Below are 17838 nucleotides of genomic sequence, written 5' to 3'. Positions count from 1 at the left end.
GTCGTTAAGCGCCCCGGGACCGGGAGGAGGCAGCGTGCCGGGATTGGCTACAGAAAGGGAGTGGAGCTGAAGGTAGAGCTGAACAGGTCTCACTGACGCCACACAGGACAGGAGAAAAAGGATGCTGAAAGACACGGAGCCGTGTCACATCGCCCTGCAGCACTAAACCGAAGCACAGAGTCGGACACGTCCAGCGTTTCTGAATCCGCCGTCCAGCTCATAGCAAAGTCCGCGATATGGATTAGAGAGAAAGCAGGTCGAGAAGCCACGGTAAATCCCCGCGGTGTGTGATCCGGATTTACAGTTTAGGATAAAGGCTAAATTGCCCTCGGGAAGCCGACGCGGGACGATGGACGCGAACATGCGGAAATTCACAGTACGGAGGTGGTTCTCGGTTTACCTGCGCAGGAAGTCGCGCTCCAAAAGCTCCAGCCTGTGCAAACTCGAGGTGAGCGCCTCTTTTTCCTCCATCTGTCTTGTCTGAAGTTGCGAGGTGTTCGCTGTGTACCTGCTCTGTTGCTATGTGAAACTTGTCCTGGTGCAGATCAGGTTCTGTGGACGCGCCTTGCCCAAGCGCATTGCGTGTGATGAAGTGCACCAGCCCAAAGTGCTCACCAGCTCCACACTGACACAGCAAACTCATCGTCCTGAGCTATCATCTCAGTAGGACACAATAGGAAGTGACCAGAATTAAATAGGTTACAAAAACAAACAAACAAAGAAATGATGCCACTTTATAAAACATAGGCTACATTTATGGCATTTAGCATGACGCCCTTGTTCAGAAGTGCCATCCATCCATCCATCTTCTATACCGCTTATCTTTCTTCAGGGTCGCGGGGAACCTGGAGCCTATCCCAGGGAGCATCGGGCGCAAGGCAGGGTACACCCTGGACAGGGTGCCAATCCATCGCAGGGCACATACACATTCACACATCCATTCATACACTACGGATACTTTAGACGTGCCAATCAGCCTACCATGCATGTCTTTGGACTGGGGGAGGAAACCGGAGCACCCGGAGGAAACCCCTGCAGCACGGGGAGAACATGCAAACTCCGCGCACACACGGTGTGCGTTCCCACGGTGGGAATCGAACCCTGGAGGTATGAGGCGAACGTGCTAACCACTAAGCCACCGTGCGCCTCCTCAGAAGTGCCTCCACCAAAAACATATATTCTTCATGCTACTTCACTAGGTCAAGCTCTATTAACCTAAACTCCTGTTCGAGAAGGTTGAAAATAAAGTGTAGTGAGTACCTCTGACTGACTGAGGTAATACTGACAGTACAGTAACAGGGTGAGAGAGAAGGATGAGCCCTAAAAGTGTAGCCTCCACCTGGTTCTCTCACACTCTGGAGCCAGGAACCCCGTTAGTACTGTTATTTTTTTTTAAACTAACATCATCCAAATATTAGGATTTTAACATGTACGCTAATATTTTTGGCTATTTGTTGACTCTGTAGAGATTTTATTCTTGAAATTTCCACCCACTCAATGCATTAGGTCCCCCGAGCTGACGTTATTTATCGGCTTGACTTGTTTCTCAGCTGTTGGTGTAAATTGGTGATGTATTTTGAGTTATTTGTTTGAGTTATCGGTGTTAAAACCCATTCGATTCATGTGACCACTTAAAAAATAAATAAATAGATTATACGAGCTCAAGAATAATTCTGATAACTTTTCAGAAGGTTTGCAGAAGTGTATTCCTATTGTTCCATTAAAACAACCTCAAATCTGGCTTGCTCATTAGGGATAAAGTTCTACATTTAAAACGTATATCCGGAATTGATATATTTCTGTATGGCGATTAAAAGCGCTACACAAATAAAAATTGAATTGAATTGAAAAACGTACTGTATTTATTTGCCTTACTGTAGACCGCTCAGACCTAAATATCTCTTTGGAGTAGGGATGGGCGATATGGACTTCAAACTATATCACGATATTTTCTGGCATATATATTGCGATAACGATATCAGTGACGATATAAAATATAGTACCATTCACCACTGTTTTTGGTTACAAGCGACAGCTGTGATCTTGAGAGCCTCAGAAACACGAACGTTGAGCTGCGAACGGGTCGCACTCCGTCGTACACACAAATGCGTCATCAACTAAGCTTTATCGTTATCATCACGCGGAGGCTAATTCTTATTGTGGGGAGAATTTCTACCGGTATATCGCACACGATAAGATCTCACCTATCACTACTATGGAGTTCAGTTTTGTTCTAGAAATAATTATCAAATTGATGTAACTGCAAATGTAAAGTAAAAAAACCAAGCAATTTTATTTATCTATTTATTTATTTGTGTATTCATTTTTATATTTATGTATTTACTAATGGACTTGACTGACAATTTCGGCGCATGGCTTCAGTCTTGTCGTCTGAAATTCCTTTCACCTGCTTTCAGCTGCTTTTCTTCCTCGCAAACACAAGATAATCGGCTTTGACAAGGCTGCCTGACGGTATTAGAAGTTAAGTCGTCAAAGTGTCTGTGTACCTGTGATTAATATAGTTAGCTTATGAGACATTAAATGTGGCATTTATGTTACTCAGCAAAAATACCCAGAGTGGAGCGAAAATAACCAGAGAGGAATGAACTCTTGTTCGTTTGTGACTTAAATAAAACCTGCAGGTGTCAATTAACTCCGCGTTTAAACTTAATTAAAGACTTTTTTTTTTTTGAGTCACATTTATAGAACCTCATGAGCTCTGCATATATTTACATAGTCTTTTTACATTAATTCATTTGCATGATGCTTTTATCTAAAGCGGCAGGATGCACTTGAGTGGTTGAGGGTTAAGGACACGACAGTGATCGGGACAGTGTCAGGAGTGGTGCTAGCGCTAGTATTTGAACTCGCTACCTTCCGAAGAACAAACCAAACCGCTTAAACAGTCATTTCTATGCTATACTGAATTTATTCCCTTTCTGCGTCCAAATTTCACACACAGTGTTTCGTACCAACCACATACGTGAATCACTTTCATACGGTTCATACAATTGTACATTTTATTAGGTACGCTCAAATCCGAGCCGATTCAAAAGATGAAAAGCCGATACATAATATGACGTTTATTGTCTGATTGGACCTGAAATGAAATGCGGAGGTCTGAATAATGTGTTTTGCTGCGAGGAAAATTGCATTAAGTCTGTCCTTCAGTTGCTGCATTGTCCCTCATCTGTATTCCTTTGCCCCATACAAAGGGAGAATGGATATAATGCAATCACGTTAAGATGTGAAGATCTAGTATTATTCAGGGGGTAGAGAACAGTAATGGAAGAGGGGGGGTGAGTATAATGAAATGTAAAGGAACATTTTGCTTATTATTAATCGTTGGGACAAGGGCATTAAAAGTATGTTATTAACCACAATTCTGTTGATATGCATGCCAGCTTCTAATATGTTTTGCATGAACTTGCTTTTTCTGAAAATATGCTAATTTGTTATGGTTATGGGTTTAAGGCCAAACGTGGCATCAATTAAAAAGCTGAAGCCTCTAATAACTTGGGTTTTTGTCCTTGAATAAGGTAGGAGTCTTCAAATTTGCAGTGAATAGAGTACATGACAAATGTTTTAACTGTTACCTTAATGATTAAAGGATGGTCAGTACCTTAAAGCTGCGGTATGGAACTTTATTTGGTTAAAAATGAACAAAAATCAATTACTGTGCAAGTACATAAAAAAAAAACAGTCAGTGTTCAAAACTGTCTCGTTTGGCAAAACGTCAGTTTGGCGTCATTCACCTTCGTGTGGTTACGTCACTTTCGCAAACAGAAAGAAGAAGAGCCGGTTACTGTATCGCGTGTATGGGGGCTGAGGATGGTGGAGTGTTTGTAGCTTGCTTTTACAAGAGTTGCTTAGAATTTAAACGTGTCATCTAGATGGCTGCTTAATCTGGATCGTCCTAGACGCAATCGTTGCCGACGTCTGGGGAATCAGCTGTTGTCAAAACCAAGAGACCTCGAACTGCGGAGAGCCTGCAGTCAAAAAGGGAAAGCGACAGAGCCGGTGCTAAACCGAGAGTAAATATAGGCATGTCTTTTGAGACGTGTAGACAACTCGGAGATCTGAAGGGATTGACGACTGACGCAGAGATGATCGGTCAGACATTTCAGTGGCTCAATAGGTAGCTAGATAACATTAGCGCACTTGTTCGCTTGATTCAGCTAGCTATCGAGTTTCCTGTATTGGTTTTTTTGTTTTGTTTTGCTATAGTCAGTATGTTAAATGCACTTATTTTCTTCTAGCTACGAGAGAGTGCAACTCGCCTCTACTCCAAGAAAACCCGTATCTACCGCCACCTCCATTATCAGGTGTTGGAGCTAAAATACAACCCAAACGTGTATCTCAGTGTTGCCAAGTCTCGCGAAACAAATAAGCATCTGCAGCTTCAAAACCAAACCCAAAACAAGCCCGAAATTATTACAGCCTGTTACGGCCTAAGCGTAAACAGACTCAGTAAATGAGCCTGTAACATATTAAACTGAAAACACTCACACTTTGAAAAGCAAAAACAGAATTTATATCATTTTTTTTTAAAAATCATCGAACGGCAACAAAGCAACAAAGGGAGGACAGGCACTATCCACTCATCTCTGATCACCTGCGAGCAGAATACGATTGGAGAGATGGAAAAGGAGATTACATTAGAATCATAACTGCTGTTGGTATATATGAGTATGTTGTGCTTGTTTAGTTTGTTGTAATCTGTAATAATTGTGGGAGGGCGAAATACACTACAGCACTGATGTTATTGTGAGGCTGTGAGCAAACAGATTTTTCTAACTTGCAATTCTATATTTCGAACAGAGATGGCGATAGAGAGGCAAAAATTAAGTACTGCCGCCTTAATGTAAATTTCATCTCCATGTTGGTTTTGACGTACATGGAGATTCGTTACCAGTGTGAGCGTTCATGAAGGTTTTGGTGTCAAATGTGAAATACCATCATGCATAAGTTTGTTCAGAGGAAGCGTTGAAGCCTAAAGTCTAAAAACACCACAATTTGAACACATTTGAATGATGTGAATAGTAGATGTGAATTGCATGCACTTGCTGTGCTACAGCACCGACAATGGAACGTATTGGATGGATGATTTTCTCAATTTGCCTGCTGCCTCCTGGTCATTTCTGTGCGTATAGATGGTAAAGACTCTCCTTTCCATTCAGTGGTGTTCAGCATAATCGTCACAGCGCATCAGAAAAGGTGCGGCTAAAAAAAACACCTTCAAACAAGTCCGCCATCATCAAACAGATGAATTATATTTTCTGCTCTGGAAAAACAAGTCTAAACATTTGAATAATAATGATTACTAATCTGAAAATTTTAGATTTTTGTCGTGGAAACAATCTTTCCAGCCTACGTTAAAAACACTTCAGAGACAGAGGGTTTGTACAGTAGATGTCAAAAATAATCCAACTTTATTGAAAAAATAAAGTGAGACAGTCTGCAGAAAGTCAGAATTATACACGCACACATATGTCTTTATATACTTATCTGAAGCAGTAAAATGATCCCTAGGTGGGGCATTCACCTCTTCTTTCTAAAAACAAACCAATCTCCATTGCCTTAATTAATTATTCATATCTGTATGATACCTTACATTTGTGGCGCATGCGCCTTGCGTTCAATTATCTGAAAGGTTTCATCAGGACAGGTTTTTTTTTTTTTTTTTTTTACTTTGTCGCAAAATTCACTGTTATACCTTAATGATTTTCTGCCTTTAGTCCCAGCCTGGTACACTTCATCCTGGAACAGTCTTATCTGTTATTTGGACACTGGTTTGCAAGCGTAAACTGCTTTGATTGGAAACACAGTTCTGGTGAATGTCTAATTACTAATCTATTGCCATAGAGTAAAGCTGCTTTAGACAAAACACACAGTTCTTCCAACTCAATTTACACAGGACATACGGAGATACAGAGAAACACCTGCTGTGCATTACAACATAGAGGTCTTCTAGCTCAGTACACACTTAGAATATAACGTGATTAAAAAGTGCTCTATGGTTTTAAATTATGCTTTTAAATATTGATTACACATATAGATTATGTTTGTTAAGTAATATTGATTATTAGATTATGCTTCTAAGTAATACACATCGATTGGACTTTATTAACATATCCAAATATCAGTTACACATATTGATGACACTTTATCAATATATTCTAAAATTTCTAAATTACATCACTTTCAATCGTGCAGATGTAGCCCATGAAGCCCCCACCCCCCCACCCGTCCCCAATAAACAGCGTAGGATTACACCTAATCCATAATTCATGGTACTAACTATGCAAATCTGAAAGTAAAGGATAACATATGCGGCTGAGTTGCATCTTATGTTGTGTAAATTTTTTTTTTTTTTTACCGTTTCCATTTTATGAGCAAAATCAATGTTAAGTTAACAGCAAGGTGCACTTGTATTGTACACATAATGAATGGTTGTGATTTTGAAAGCACTTTATCCAGGACGCTGTAGTGAAAACGGGGGGAAAATGCGATATGGATCATCATTTTAATTCGAACCTATTCCGTTTTAATTGCGCTACAACTGGAATGAAAATGGTTAAGTGGTCAATTCTGCTCATTAATTCTGCTGCACTCACATCTTATAGCGTATGCTGCTGAAAGGTAGTACATCAAGTGTGGACAGCACACTACAGCATTAGAGCCTTTTGCCCTTGTTATGTTATCTTGGCACCAAGTATCAGGTCCTGGAACGAACAGAGCGGCTAGCGGTGTAGGTCTGTGCCAGTTAAAGAAAAACGCCTGAAACATATCTGAGAGGTGGGCGGATTTTGTATCCTACGTGCCAACAATGTACGAAGGAGAACGGAAAGAGGAGAGGAGGTGGACTTGTGCGTTTGGAGAACAACAGATGGCGCAACCCGGGAGACAAAACTTTTCGAGTTTTCAACCAGAGTGTAGAGTTTTCGGCTGTCAGACTGCGTCCATATTACATGCCGCAGGATTTTTATGCCTAATTGTTTTGTGTAAGCTTGACAATCTGGCCGAGCCTCGGGGTAGAGTTTCATTTATAAGGACATGCTCATGTTGGCTCAAGTACACGTCCTGCTGGATGGAGACCCCCGGGCAGAGCCACTGGTAGCACATGTCACACTTGCTGATTACCCTGTGAGTTTGTAATGCGACAGCAGTTCTTTGAGCGTAGAAACGGTCCAGGGAACTGATCCCTGGTCATGTTGAAAACGGTGGTCTGGGGCTCGGTTCCACCAAACCATTGTGTAGTCAGGTGTGAAAGCTATCCACTGCACTCTAAGTAAGTGTCATGTTACTTCCTTTCCCAAGTTCTGTGATGTGAAAGACAACTGCTCCTTGTTTGCAGGCGTTCCTGCACGATACCATGCCATGCATACAAAAAGTGTTGTTCTTCACCTCTTGAATGCTGATACTAAAGGGGAAAAAACAAAACAATGAAAGGATGAACCTAGGATGCGTATTATTTTTGCAAACCCGCGATTAGGAGCCCCTCCCACATATGAGCCATGCAAGTATTCAGACCAAGTGTGAAAATGCCCTTTATCTCACAGTGGGCTTGGGAACATCTGGAGAGCCCACAGGAAGAACTGGAATCTCTGGCTGGGGTTAGAGATTTCTTGGCTTAGTGCCACCATGACCCCGACATGAATGAAGGCATGTACGTATGAATGAACGAATGAACATTTTTACCAGGAAATGTCTTAAAATGACACCAAATATGATCAGAATATGTACTGATATGGCATACACTCTTAAGAATAAAGGTTCTTCAATGGTTCTCTACAGCAGCATAGGTTCTGCAAAGAACCTTCTTCTTGTCACGAACCGTTTTTCATTGTATAGCGTTCTCGAGTTGTGCTATATAGTTCTTTTGATATTAAAGAAGTTCTTTATGTTTCATTATAGATTCTTCAGAGCAGTGTATTGGTTCTTCATGCCATCATCCCTTAACAGGATACTTTGTGAGACTGGATTTGGGAGAAGGTTCTCCTGGCATCACTCTTAAGAACCATACTTTGGTTCCTTAAAGCACTAACTGAGTTTTTTTTTTTTTAGAGAACTTACAATAACATGGTTCCTTGTGGCACTGCTGTGAAGAACCATTTCTGGGTTCTTTAAATCACCAGTAAGTAGATGGTTCTCTAAAGATTCTTTGTGTAACTTAAAAGGGTTCTCCTATGGCATCAGGATGGAAAAACCCTTTTTGGTTCTAACTGGAACCTTTAGTTTTAAGAGTGTAAATAAAAGTAGCAAAATTAGTAACTTGTAGGATGAAGGTTTTACATAATCTAAGGCTAATGAGATGTTTATTTAACGTTAATGAGTCTCGGGTGCCACGTTTCCCAAGACGAAAGAGTCTTCAGGACAGAGGAGTTTGTGCTTTCTCAGTCACGCGGCAAGCTGTATTGTTTTGTCTGATTTACTTCAAGAGAGATAACACATGAGAGGCTGTTTATAGCTGCTATAACATCGGTTATAACAGGAATTAACTTGCCTCACGGACGTTCCACAATGTTAAATGTCACTAGAAACCTTTAAATGCATCACATGCTGTTCGTTAATAAATGAAAAAAATGTAACCATTGGCAAAAGCGGGACAACACTTTCGGCTTGGATTATTTTTGTCCGTTTTGTGTGTTATTCCTTATTGTTTAGCAGATTACAGAACTAGGATTTTTTTTTTTTAATGTGATTCTGCAGCCCAGTCAGTTCCCATCATTCATCACTAAGCCTGAGTGTACATTAATGCAGTGTTTCCCAGCAGGGGTGCCGCGGCACCCTGGTGTGCCATCTGATGAGAGCAGGGGTGCCGTGTAAAAATCCTTCAAACATTTCTAAAATGCTAAAACGTGTATAAAACTTTTAATATCTTGGATAAATGTCTGAAATAATAACACAGACACACACACGCATAACAATAATAAATTATATATCAGTATGCGTGACGTATGCGTGTGTTTTATCCTGATAATTAGCGCATGATGATGCGTGTGTACTGCAGAAGAATATGGACAGATTTCTTAAAAGAAAAGGTCCAGATGCTTCTGGACCATCAACTTCATCCTCATGTAGCTAACGCTGTCTAGCATTAGTGTTTGTGTAGGGTGACACAATTTTTTTTTTCTTTAATTTTCAAAGGGTGCCGTGACTGTAGGGATGAATGTAGGGACTCTAAGATAAACGCTTCGCTATTACCGAATCCATGGCAAAAGTTGTTTCATATTTATAAACTACTGTTTATTCTTTTTCTATAGAAAATAAGTCAGTTGTCGCGGATCGCACGCGCTGCGAAACAGCGCACTGTTTCTTCACAGGGATAATGTTTACCACTTTATATCAGGCGTATTTTTAAGCATGATGCAGCTGTGAGTCACACAAAGTCTGTTTTCAACGGCTCCATTAGTCGCAATGAAAGCTGCTGAAACCTCTCACTCATACACATGCAGGTTAATGGCAGGAGTGTTTGTTTCCCTCCAATCACATGGTCTCTCTCTGTGCCATCTGCTTGCTTTGCAGGATGACAGCATCCTGAAAGAGATCGATATAAGCAACCACGTGAAAGAAGGCTTTGAGAAAGCTGACCCATCACAGTTTGAGCTTCTTAAAGTGTTGGGACAGGGCTCCTACGGCAAGGTGAGCTGGAAAACACATCACATCCGTTAGTCAATGGCATGCAAATTCACCTTTCCACAAACAAACATCTGGTCCTGTAATGTTGCGCTGTTTTCCTGGGGCTCATATCGTTAGCCTTTAGATGAACGTTGTGGAGGTTAGGAGTGCGTGATCTGAGCGAATTCGAAGTTATCATCATTTCAGTTTCTGGAACACACTGTGTATTGAGATACATGTAGATTTGCTCACAAACTGCTAGCCTTACAGTAGTATGGCAAATTGAATGATTATTTATGTCTCAAAAAATGAAATCTGTAAAAAAAATATTTAGCGTTTTTATCATTTTAAAGATTTTAAATTCGCCAGCTGCGTCCAGTCAGTTTGTATTTAAATGTATTTTGTTTATTATAACATGATATCACAAGATCTGAGGAAGGACATCATTTATCATGATACTGATGTTTTGCGAATTTAACTTGTTTTTAAAAAAGTGTATGTGGTTTGTTGTTGTTGTTTTGTTTTTTTCCCCAGGTATTTCTGGTTAGAAAAATTAAAGGCTCAGACACTGGGCAACTCTATGCCATGAAGGTGTTAAAAAAGGCCACCCTGAAAGGTAATGCCATTTGCTTCAAGTATATCATTTAAAAATATTACAAATAAAACAAAATATTATGCTTCCAGAACATGTGTACATAGTATTTATCGATTTTCGATGCTATAAATCAGTCCTGAGTAATTTTAGCGAAGTGTGAGTTCGCGTGTGACTCACAATTATATGAAAAGATGAAGGAGCTAAAAAAAAAGGGGGGGGGGGGGGCGTGGCTGCTTGAATACCTACACAGATGAGCCAATGAGAAAGGAAAGAGATACAGTTTCACAATGTAAATCATGTGGGTATAATGCCTTGAATGGATGCAAAGGAGGATTTGGTAATTTGCTTGTCAGTTGTACACTCACCGACCACTTTATTAGAAACGCCTGTACATTTACACGTTCATGTAATTATCCAATCGGTCAGTCACGTCGCCGTAGCGCAATACTTAAAATTATGATACAGGTGTCGCGCTTCGAGTCACATCGACCATCAGAATGGGGGGAAGGTGTGATCTCGATCTCTGTGACTTTAACCGTGGTATGGTTGTTTGTTTCAGATGGGCTGGTTTGAGTATTTCAGAAAGCTCCTGTGATTTTCATTCACAATTGTTGAGCTGCAACAACTAATCCATAATAATCGATTATGAAAATCGTCATCAACGAATCTTATTATCGATTAGTCGGTCTGCGCAGCACGGGGTATGTTTACTCACTGCGTTACTTCTGTTCCGAAAACACGCTTCAGAGAGTAAATACTAAAGTTGTGTCAGAAAGGACGTACTATACACTTACACTATGCACTGCGTACTCTACCATCTAGTGTGTGAATTTTAGTTAGGTAATATCATCTCAAATGGAACACTAGCGGTTTTATACTAACTGGAAGCATAAGCCGTTTCCCAGTCGACGGCACATGAGGACAAACGCATGTAATGCGACACCGTTAGCTTTAGCAGAACACCCAGAGTCAACAACAATGACTTTCTGCAGTTTACTGTTTATGTCAACGTTACCTTTTATTCCCAACATAACCTCATTCACCATCATACGAAGGCGAAATCGTCAAGTGACGGCGGAAAAAAGCGTGCAACCTCTTAAGGTCCTCTAAGGCAGGGCCGCATTTTATATTAAATGTCACGAAGAAGACTAAAAACCTGTAAATTTTGCAAAGCGGAGCTTGTGTAGCGCGGAAGCACGACAGTGATGCACGAGCACAAACTTATGTTTATATCCAAAATGGTCCACTGTTCAATGGGTTGGGGAAACTGGTGCAAGTTGCTTAAAAGGTTTAGTTTAATTCAAGTTTATTGTCATTATATGCTGTATTTGCGCCCTTGCAGCGTGACTTCTGTCATTTATTATAACAGGAGCAATCTGCACCTGATCTGATTAATCAGTTATGAAAATAACCCTTAGTTGCACAATATAGTTTACTTAAAATGGTGTGAAAAACAAAAAAACATCTATTGAGCAGCAGTTCTGCATGTAGATGAGAGAGGTCAGACTGCTGGAAGGATACAGGAGCTCAAATAGTGAGCAGAAAAGCATCTCAATATGCACAACATGTCAAATACCACTTCAGGGTCCACTCCTGTCAGACAAGAACGGGAATCTGACTCTACGGTGGATAAACGCTCACCGAAACAGGACAGGACAGCCTGATCTTTTTCCATTACATGACTACTGCTATTACCCAAACAAAAAAAGAAGCAACGATTTGTCTTTTTACGTCAGTTTTCACGTAACTGCTTATCGCTCCATTAAGAAAACAAAATTCGAAATAAAATGAGTTTTCTACAAAATGTGTTTTTTTCCGTTCATCGTTTCCTTTTATTGAGTCACACCAGAATAACGCAATGATCAGTTTTTCATTATGGTAGGTCATGATGTCCGTTTCAGATGCATCCTTTTCCGCACCCTGTGCACAACCCACGTAACTCCCTTTGTGTAACCATGGTTACATCCAAGACTCTTTTTAACATGGGAGTTTTTCCCTCAGCTTTTACGAAGTCATCTGGACCAGTTCCGTGTGTACTCGTGAGTGAAAAATAACACCACCAGTGAGAGCGACACCTTAGCAACAACCAGCACTTCTTCACTTACATAAACCAGAAATACGCAGCTGTGCAGCACACACTTCTCTTGTCATGTCAGCGGTCTCGGAGATGTTAGACGGTTGAAAGGGGGAAGGAACTCTATCATTTGGTTTGTATTTTAGATGTACCAGCAGGACTGAATTCGAGCTAGCCTAATGGTATCATGCGAAATAGAAGCAGCGTTCGCAAAATACATTAGAAGAGTGTTTGTAATTCCAATCCACTGTGCAAGAGGGGTTTAAATGGTACTCAGACAGAAATAGGATCAAAACATGGAACCCATCCTTTTCTGATTGACACCTCTATGCAATTATAAGCCATTACACTTCCACGATTGTATATACGATAATGTGAAACAGTACTAAGTGTGTTGAAAGGATGTTCAGGACGAGCATTATAGGCTGTATGATTACAGCGGCAGTTCTTATGCACAAGTCTACGGTATCCCAGGGAAATTATCCACTGAAAAACAGGTGAAATGAGGGCATAAATGATTTTTGGGAATTCCAAATCATTAGTTTAGTGATATATGTTGGACTCTTTGTATATGACCCTTCTGTTCTCCTATTGTCTATCAAGTGCGTGACAGGGTGCGATCCAAAATGGAGAGGGACATTCTTGCTGAAGTGAATCATCCCTTCATAGTGAAACTTCACTATGGTGAGCAGCCATTGCTTTCCTCCTAAAAATAACAGCAAGATATGAGTGTTGGTATTGAATAGTTTTTTTAAAAAAAAGGGATAACTGTGCGGCAAGGAAGAGTGATGTGTTAACGTGTTGTTTCTGCAGCTTTTCAGACTGAGGGAAAACTGTATCTCATCCTGGACTTCCTAAGAGGAGGTGATCTGTTCACCCGTCTCTCCAAAGAGGTTAGTTGCTTGTCTAAGGCAGCTCAAGTCAAATATGTGAAAGCATGAAAATCGTACTTTATTTAAAGTCAAGGAGGTAACACGATGCATTAAGAGTCGGGGGGGTGTAAACCTTTGAACAGGATGATCGGTGTAAATTGTTAGTATTTTTCTTATCTTATTTAGTGTCTGAAGGGCAGTACTATATGAAAAAAAAAGATCTTTAAACAAAATAATAACAATTTACACCGATTATCCTGTTCAAAAGTTTACATCCCCCTGGCTCTTAATGTATCGTGTTGCCTTCTTGAGCATCAGTGAATGTTTGCATCTTATGTAATAGTTGTGTACGAGTCCCTCAGTTGTCCTCAGTGTGAATAGATGGATCTGAAAACCATATAGCCTGTGTTGGAAAGAGGTCAAATATGCAGAAGATGCTGGAAAAGTAAAGAATGTGCAGGACCTGGAGGATTTATCTGAAGAACAGTGGGCAGTTTAATTGCTCAGGACAAACAAGGGACTCATGAACAAGTCTCACAAAACATAAAAACAGTCATTGATCATCCAGGTAACCACACACGGTATTAAGGTATGTAAACTTTTGAATGGGATAGTTTTCATAAATTCAGCTATTATCGTGTCTTGTGGACTATACATCTATTATGTGAAATAGTTTCTTCAGGACAGTACTAAATAAAAAACATGGGATTTTATGATCGGTCTTATTTTGTTAACAGTATTAAGATCTAGCAGATTCTGCAAGGGGTGTGCAAACTTTTCGGCACAACTGTATGGTGTTTTTTTTTGGTTTGTTTTTGGTCAAGCCATAACAGTTTGCTCAACTAAATTCATATGTAAACAAAAAATTAGGAAGTTTAGGAATACATTTAGGGTTAGAAATGATCACGTATTAGAACAAGCGCATTATGATTTGTATTGCTGCTGTTATAGAAAATGAACCACCAATCAGCTTTGAGAATCCAACGGTTTTGTGGTATAGTGTAAACAATTTTTAAAATACAGCGAAATCTGGATTGCCAGACCAAACCCCCCCCCCCCCCCCACACACACACACAAATCGAGTAACTGGAAGGTGTCAATTAAAATGTAATAAACACATAGTATTGGCTTTATTTTCATGGAAATGTAATTGAATCAGTGTACAAATAAAAAATGTTAAATTATACTCCAGTTAAAGTGCAAATTTCCTAATAGCGATCGTGTTTGTTAGTGTCTCTGTGCTTTATATGTATTATGTTTATATGTATTATCTGTGTGTGCAGTACGCTCTAGTCATAAGACATTTCGCTAAGATTTACTTGCATTTGAGGACTTTAAATGCAAAAAATAGGATGAGACAAATACTTGAATAATTTTTGATGCATCAAATCAAATATTTGGATGTTGGAAAGGATGTTGCGCTGTTCCCTAGGATCTCCGTCTGCTCACTTTCACGTACTTACTCTAAAAGCAAGAGATATCATCGTACTATTCATAGCACTAATCCATGATTAGTTAATCATTCATTTTATGTTAACAGATGGGAGATCCAAAATGCATTCAAGTGATCATGGTTCTCTTGGTAGCATGCCTGAGTTACATCCATACGTTTGATTACACGTACATGCCTTGATTCCAATCATTTGACAAAAATATTTGAGTTTGCTATTCAGTAAGTAAGGAATAAAACACACGGTGTGTTGTCATAAGAAAATATCCACGCCGGAGCAGGATTATTTCCTTATAACTGCATGCATTTGATCATTCTTATACCGCAGAATACAGATTCGCCAACAATAACACGTCACACTTATAGAAAATTAACCCACACCTTTCAGATTAGAGAATTCTGCAGTGCCATGGTCTACACCTTTAAATGCCAGTTTGATGTCAGATCTTTTAGTAGCCATATCAGAACCGTAGCTGTGTGAAGATAGCGCCCTAATGGAGATTTATTCAGATGCTGCTGGGTAATTAAAGGCATGTCTGCCAGCTATTCTCCAATGAATTGTCCCACCATGGTGTAATTAGCATCGCCAGTGCTTTGTTATAACTCTCCCTAATGGACTCTTTCATTCCTATGATTGCATCACTTATCGCTTTTATCTTCCGGGGGGGGGGGGGGGGGGCATCACCCATTCTGTGATTTCCTTCAAATCTCCTTTTAAAATACAGCAGGAATAGATTATTGATCTTCATGTGGTTGTTGCCAAGATTACTAAATGCTCACAGAAATATCATTTCTGATTTATGGCAATAGTATAGGCATGTTTATTATCGTATTCCTTACATATTCCTTTCTCAGTGTACACCGGTCAGGGGATTTAAAACGGCTGCACTCTGAATCTCTGATTAAGCACTTTTTTTTTTAAACAACTTTGGCGAACAGCAGTTGAACCGTCAACTGTAAACACAGTGATACTTTATGATTACGAAGGACACTTAATTCAGTCTACGTGCGTTGATTGAGATTGCCGAGAATAACATGTTGCCTTGGTGATAAGATAGGGGATGCTACAAGTTATTTTTGAAAACCCTTATAACATTAAGAGCTTTAGAACATAATAAGGGTTGCACATTGCTATTCTTATCTGGAGCCTGGCTTTTTCTTCCCCAAAATGGCTGTGCATAGAGGTCCAAGTCAAAAAGTCTGTGGTAACCAAGAATAAACTACATTTATCCAGCAAAGTGGCGAGTTTATTGATTGACAGCACAGAACCGGTCCTTTTTCTGTATAGGTACATTGTTATCAAGCGTTAATGTAAAATAGAGTTCTCTGATTAAGCCTCTAAAACAAGTCCTCTAATTACGAATTTGCTTGATTGTCACGTGACGTGGTTGCTGACTGGGATCATGGGAATTTGCATTGCAAATGCTGACCTGACATGATGGAAAGAGTAAAGCTACAGCTTATACAAATGTAGTTATAGCTATCAAAGTGGGTCACAGGTGACTACAAATACTAAATGGAATCTTAATTATTGCAAGGTAAATACATAAATATTATGCTCATGCTCAATTAATGGAAATACATGGAGCCTAATTTTTTAATGTTTTAAATGAACCAAGAAGGAAAAAAAATCCAAATCAAATACCAAGTTGCATCAAGACACATAAAGAAGTCATATATATATAATATGAATCTAAATTTGAGATCTTTAGAGGTCTTGTGTTCTTTTATAGTTCTGGTTTAACTACTAACCCTGGCTTTAGTCTCCAATTCTGTCATTACACAACTCCTTATTGAGGCTCATGTTCAGTTCGAATTGCTGGAGGTTTTTTTGTTTGTTTGATTGTTTTTGCATTACACTGCCTTAATAGTGCTCTCAGACCAGACTGAGCATGTGTAGCTATTTTCAGTGCTTTTCTTCAGACAGTGATTAATGAGAGTCATTCCCTCTGCTAAGCATCCAGTCTCACCTAGTCTCAGCGTCATCACCTTCAGACAGGACAGCATCCGTGCATAACACTCATTAACACCTGAACATATGGGTTTTGATGCCTCATAAACACAGCTCTTTATTAAAGACAATAAACCATATGCGACCATGCGTGCATCCTTTTTGCCCTGTAGCCTCTATGATTTTGCACGTAGCGAGCCAAAACATCTTGAACGATCTTCTACATGAAATCAGCAAGACGTAATCTATTCTACACTGCAGCTACTGAGTAAGAACCAGCACACTTCAGAAGTGCCAGACTTACCTTTTTAGCGCTGCTTCTATTCCTTTTTAAAACAGCACCGGGCGATTGGCCAGACTCTTACCACACTCTGTGATACCATGCGTGAAGCATGATTTAATCATGATCCTCTGCGCAGAGGCTTGAGAAACGGGAGATGTGAATTAATTATCGTCGGTGCTGGAATCAGTCATCTGCCAGCAGCATCTGCCCGCACTCCTGCCTGGAACTTGTTACAATCTTTGCGAGCCAATTTTCTTTCCTCGGAATGCTGGTGTCTGTCTCCCAGCACATCCTGTGCAAAAGCTAAATAAATTTCCCAGTAATTAAAATTGATCTGCGCAGCAAAGTGAGAGTAGCTTGTGTCATGGTGGTTATTTGGTAAGTTTCTCTTCTCTTTAAATGCCGCATGAAGCATTTTAAAGTTTGATCAGAATCTTCTCGGTTTGCCTGTGCTTTTCTCTACAGGTCATGTTTACTGAGGAGGATGTGAAGTTCTATCTGGCTGAGCTGGCTTTAGCTCTGGACCATCTTCACAGCCTGGGAATTATCTACCGTGACCTCAAGCCAGAAAAGTAAGTGTGATCAAAAAAAAAACATACTTTACTGTAAACCTCATATGTCCTACTTCAATAGAAGAATGTGATCAACCTACTACAACCAATTCTTCATTGCAGTCAGCTCTACAAGTATTTTTGCCCTTGGTAATGTTGGGTAAAAAAGATTCTAAAAAAAAAAAATCTTTGTGGTTAATTAGCTTAAACTCGTACTGAAGATATGAGCGAACCTTTTAATTTAAGTGAATTTATTCTAAGAAAATGCCCATATCCACTGTTTAGGTAATCATTAAGATGTTGAAATTAAGAAGAGCTGTAAAGCTGTACAATGCCTAGAAGAGGGATACAAGTGTATTTTTCCCATTTCTCCAACCATCACAGTTGGAGATTTGCAGACGATGGCATCATTTTGGGATCGCCAAGTTTCCAAATCTACAA

At 39.8% G+C, this 17838-nt stretch overlaps 1 protein-coding gene across 1 annotated transcript in view; it reads left to right on the top strand.

Annotated features, from left to right (window-relative positions):
- The first annotated feature begins 215 nt into the window (after positions 1-215).
- The window catches only part of rps6ka2 (ribosomal protein S6 kinase, polypeptide 2), a 42607-nt gene continuing 24984 nt past the window's right edge, over positions 216-17838 (top strand). Inside the window, exons 1-6 of the mRNA XM_053620503.1 lie at positions 216-448; positions 9529-9645; positions 10156-10237; positions 12894-12974; positions 13104-13183; positions 17312-17418. Of these exons, the coding sequence (XP_053476478.1) occupies positions 350-448; positions 9529-9645; positions 10156-10237; positions 12894-12974; positions 13104-13183; positions 17312-17418 (566 nt within the window). The 5' untranslated portion in view covers positions 216-349. The remainder of the gene's footprint in view (positions 449-9528; positions 9646-10155; positions 10238-12893; positions 12975-13103; positions 13184-17311; positions 17419-17838) is intronic.

Source organism: Ictalurus furcatus, chromosome 3 (genome assembly GCF_023375685.1).
Source record: "Ictalurus furcatus strain D&B chromosome 3, Billie_1.0, whole genome shotgun sequence".
In the NCBI taxonomy this organism is placed as follows: Eukaryota; Metazoa; Chordata; class Actinopteri; order Siluriformes; family Ictaluridae; genus Ictalurus; species Ictalurus furcatus.
This window is presented reverse-complemented; position numbering and strand designations above follow the sequence as displayed.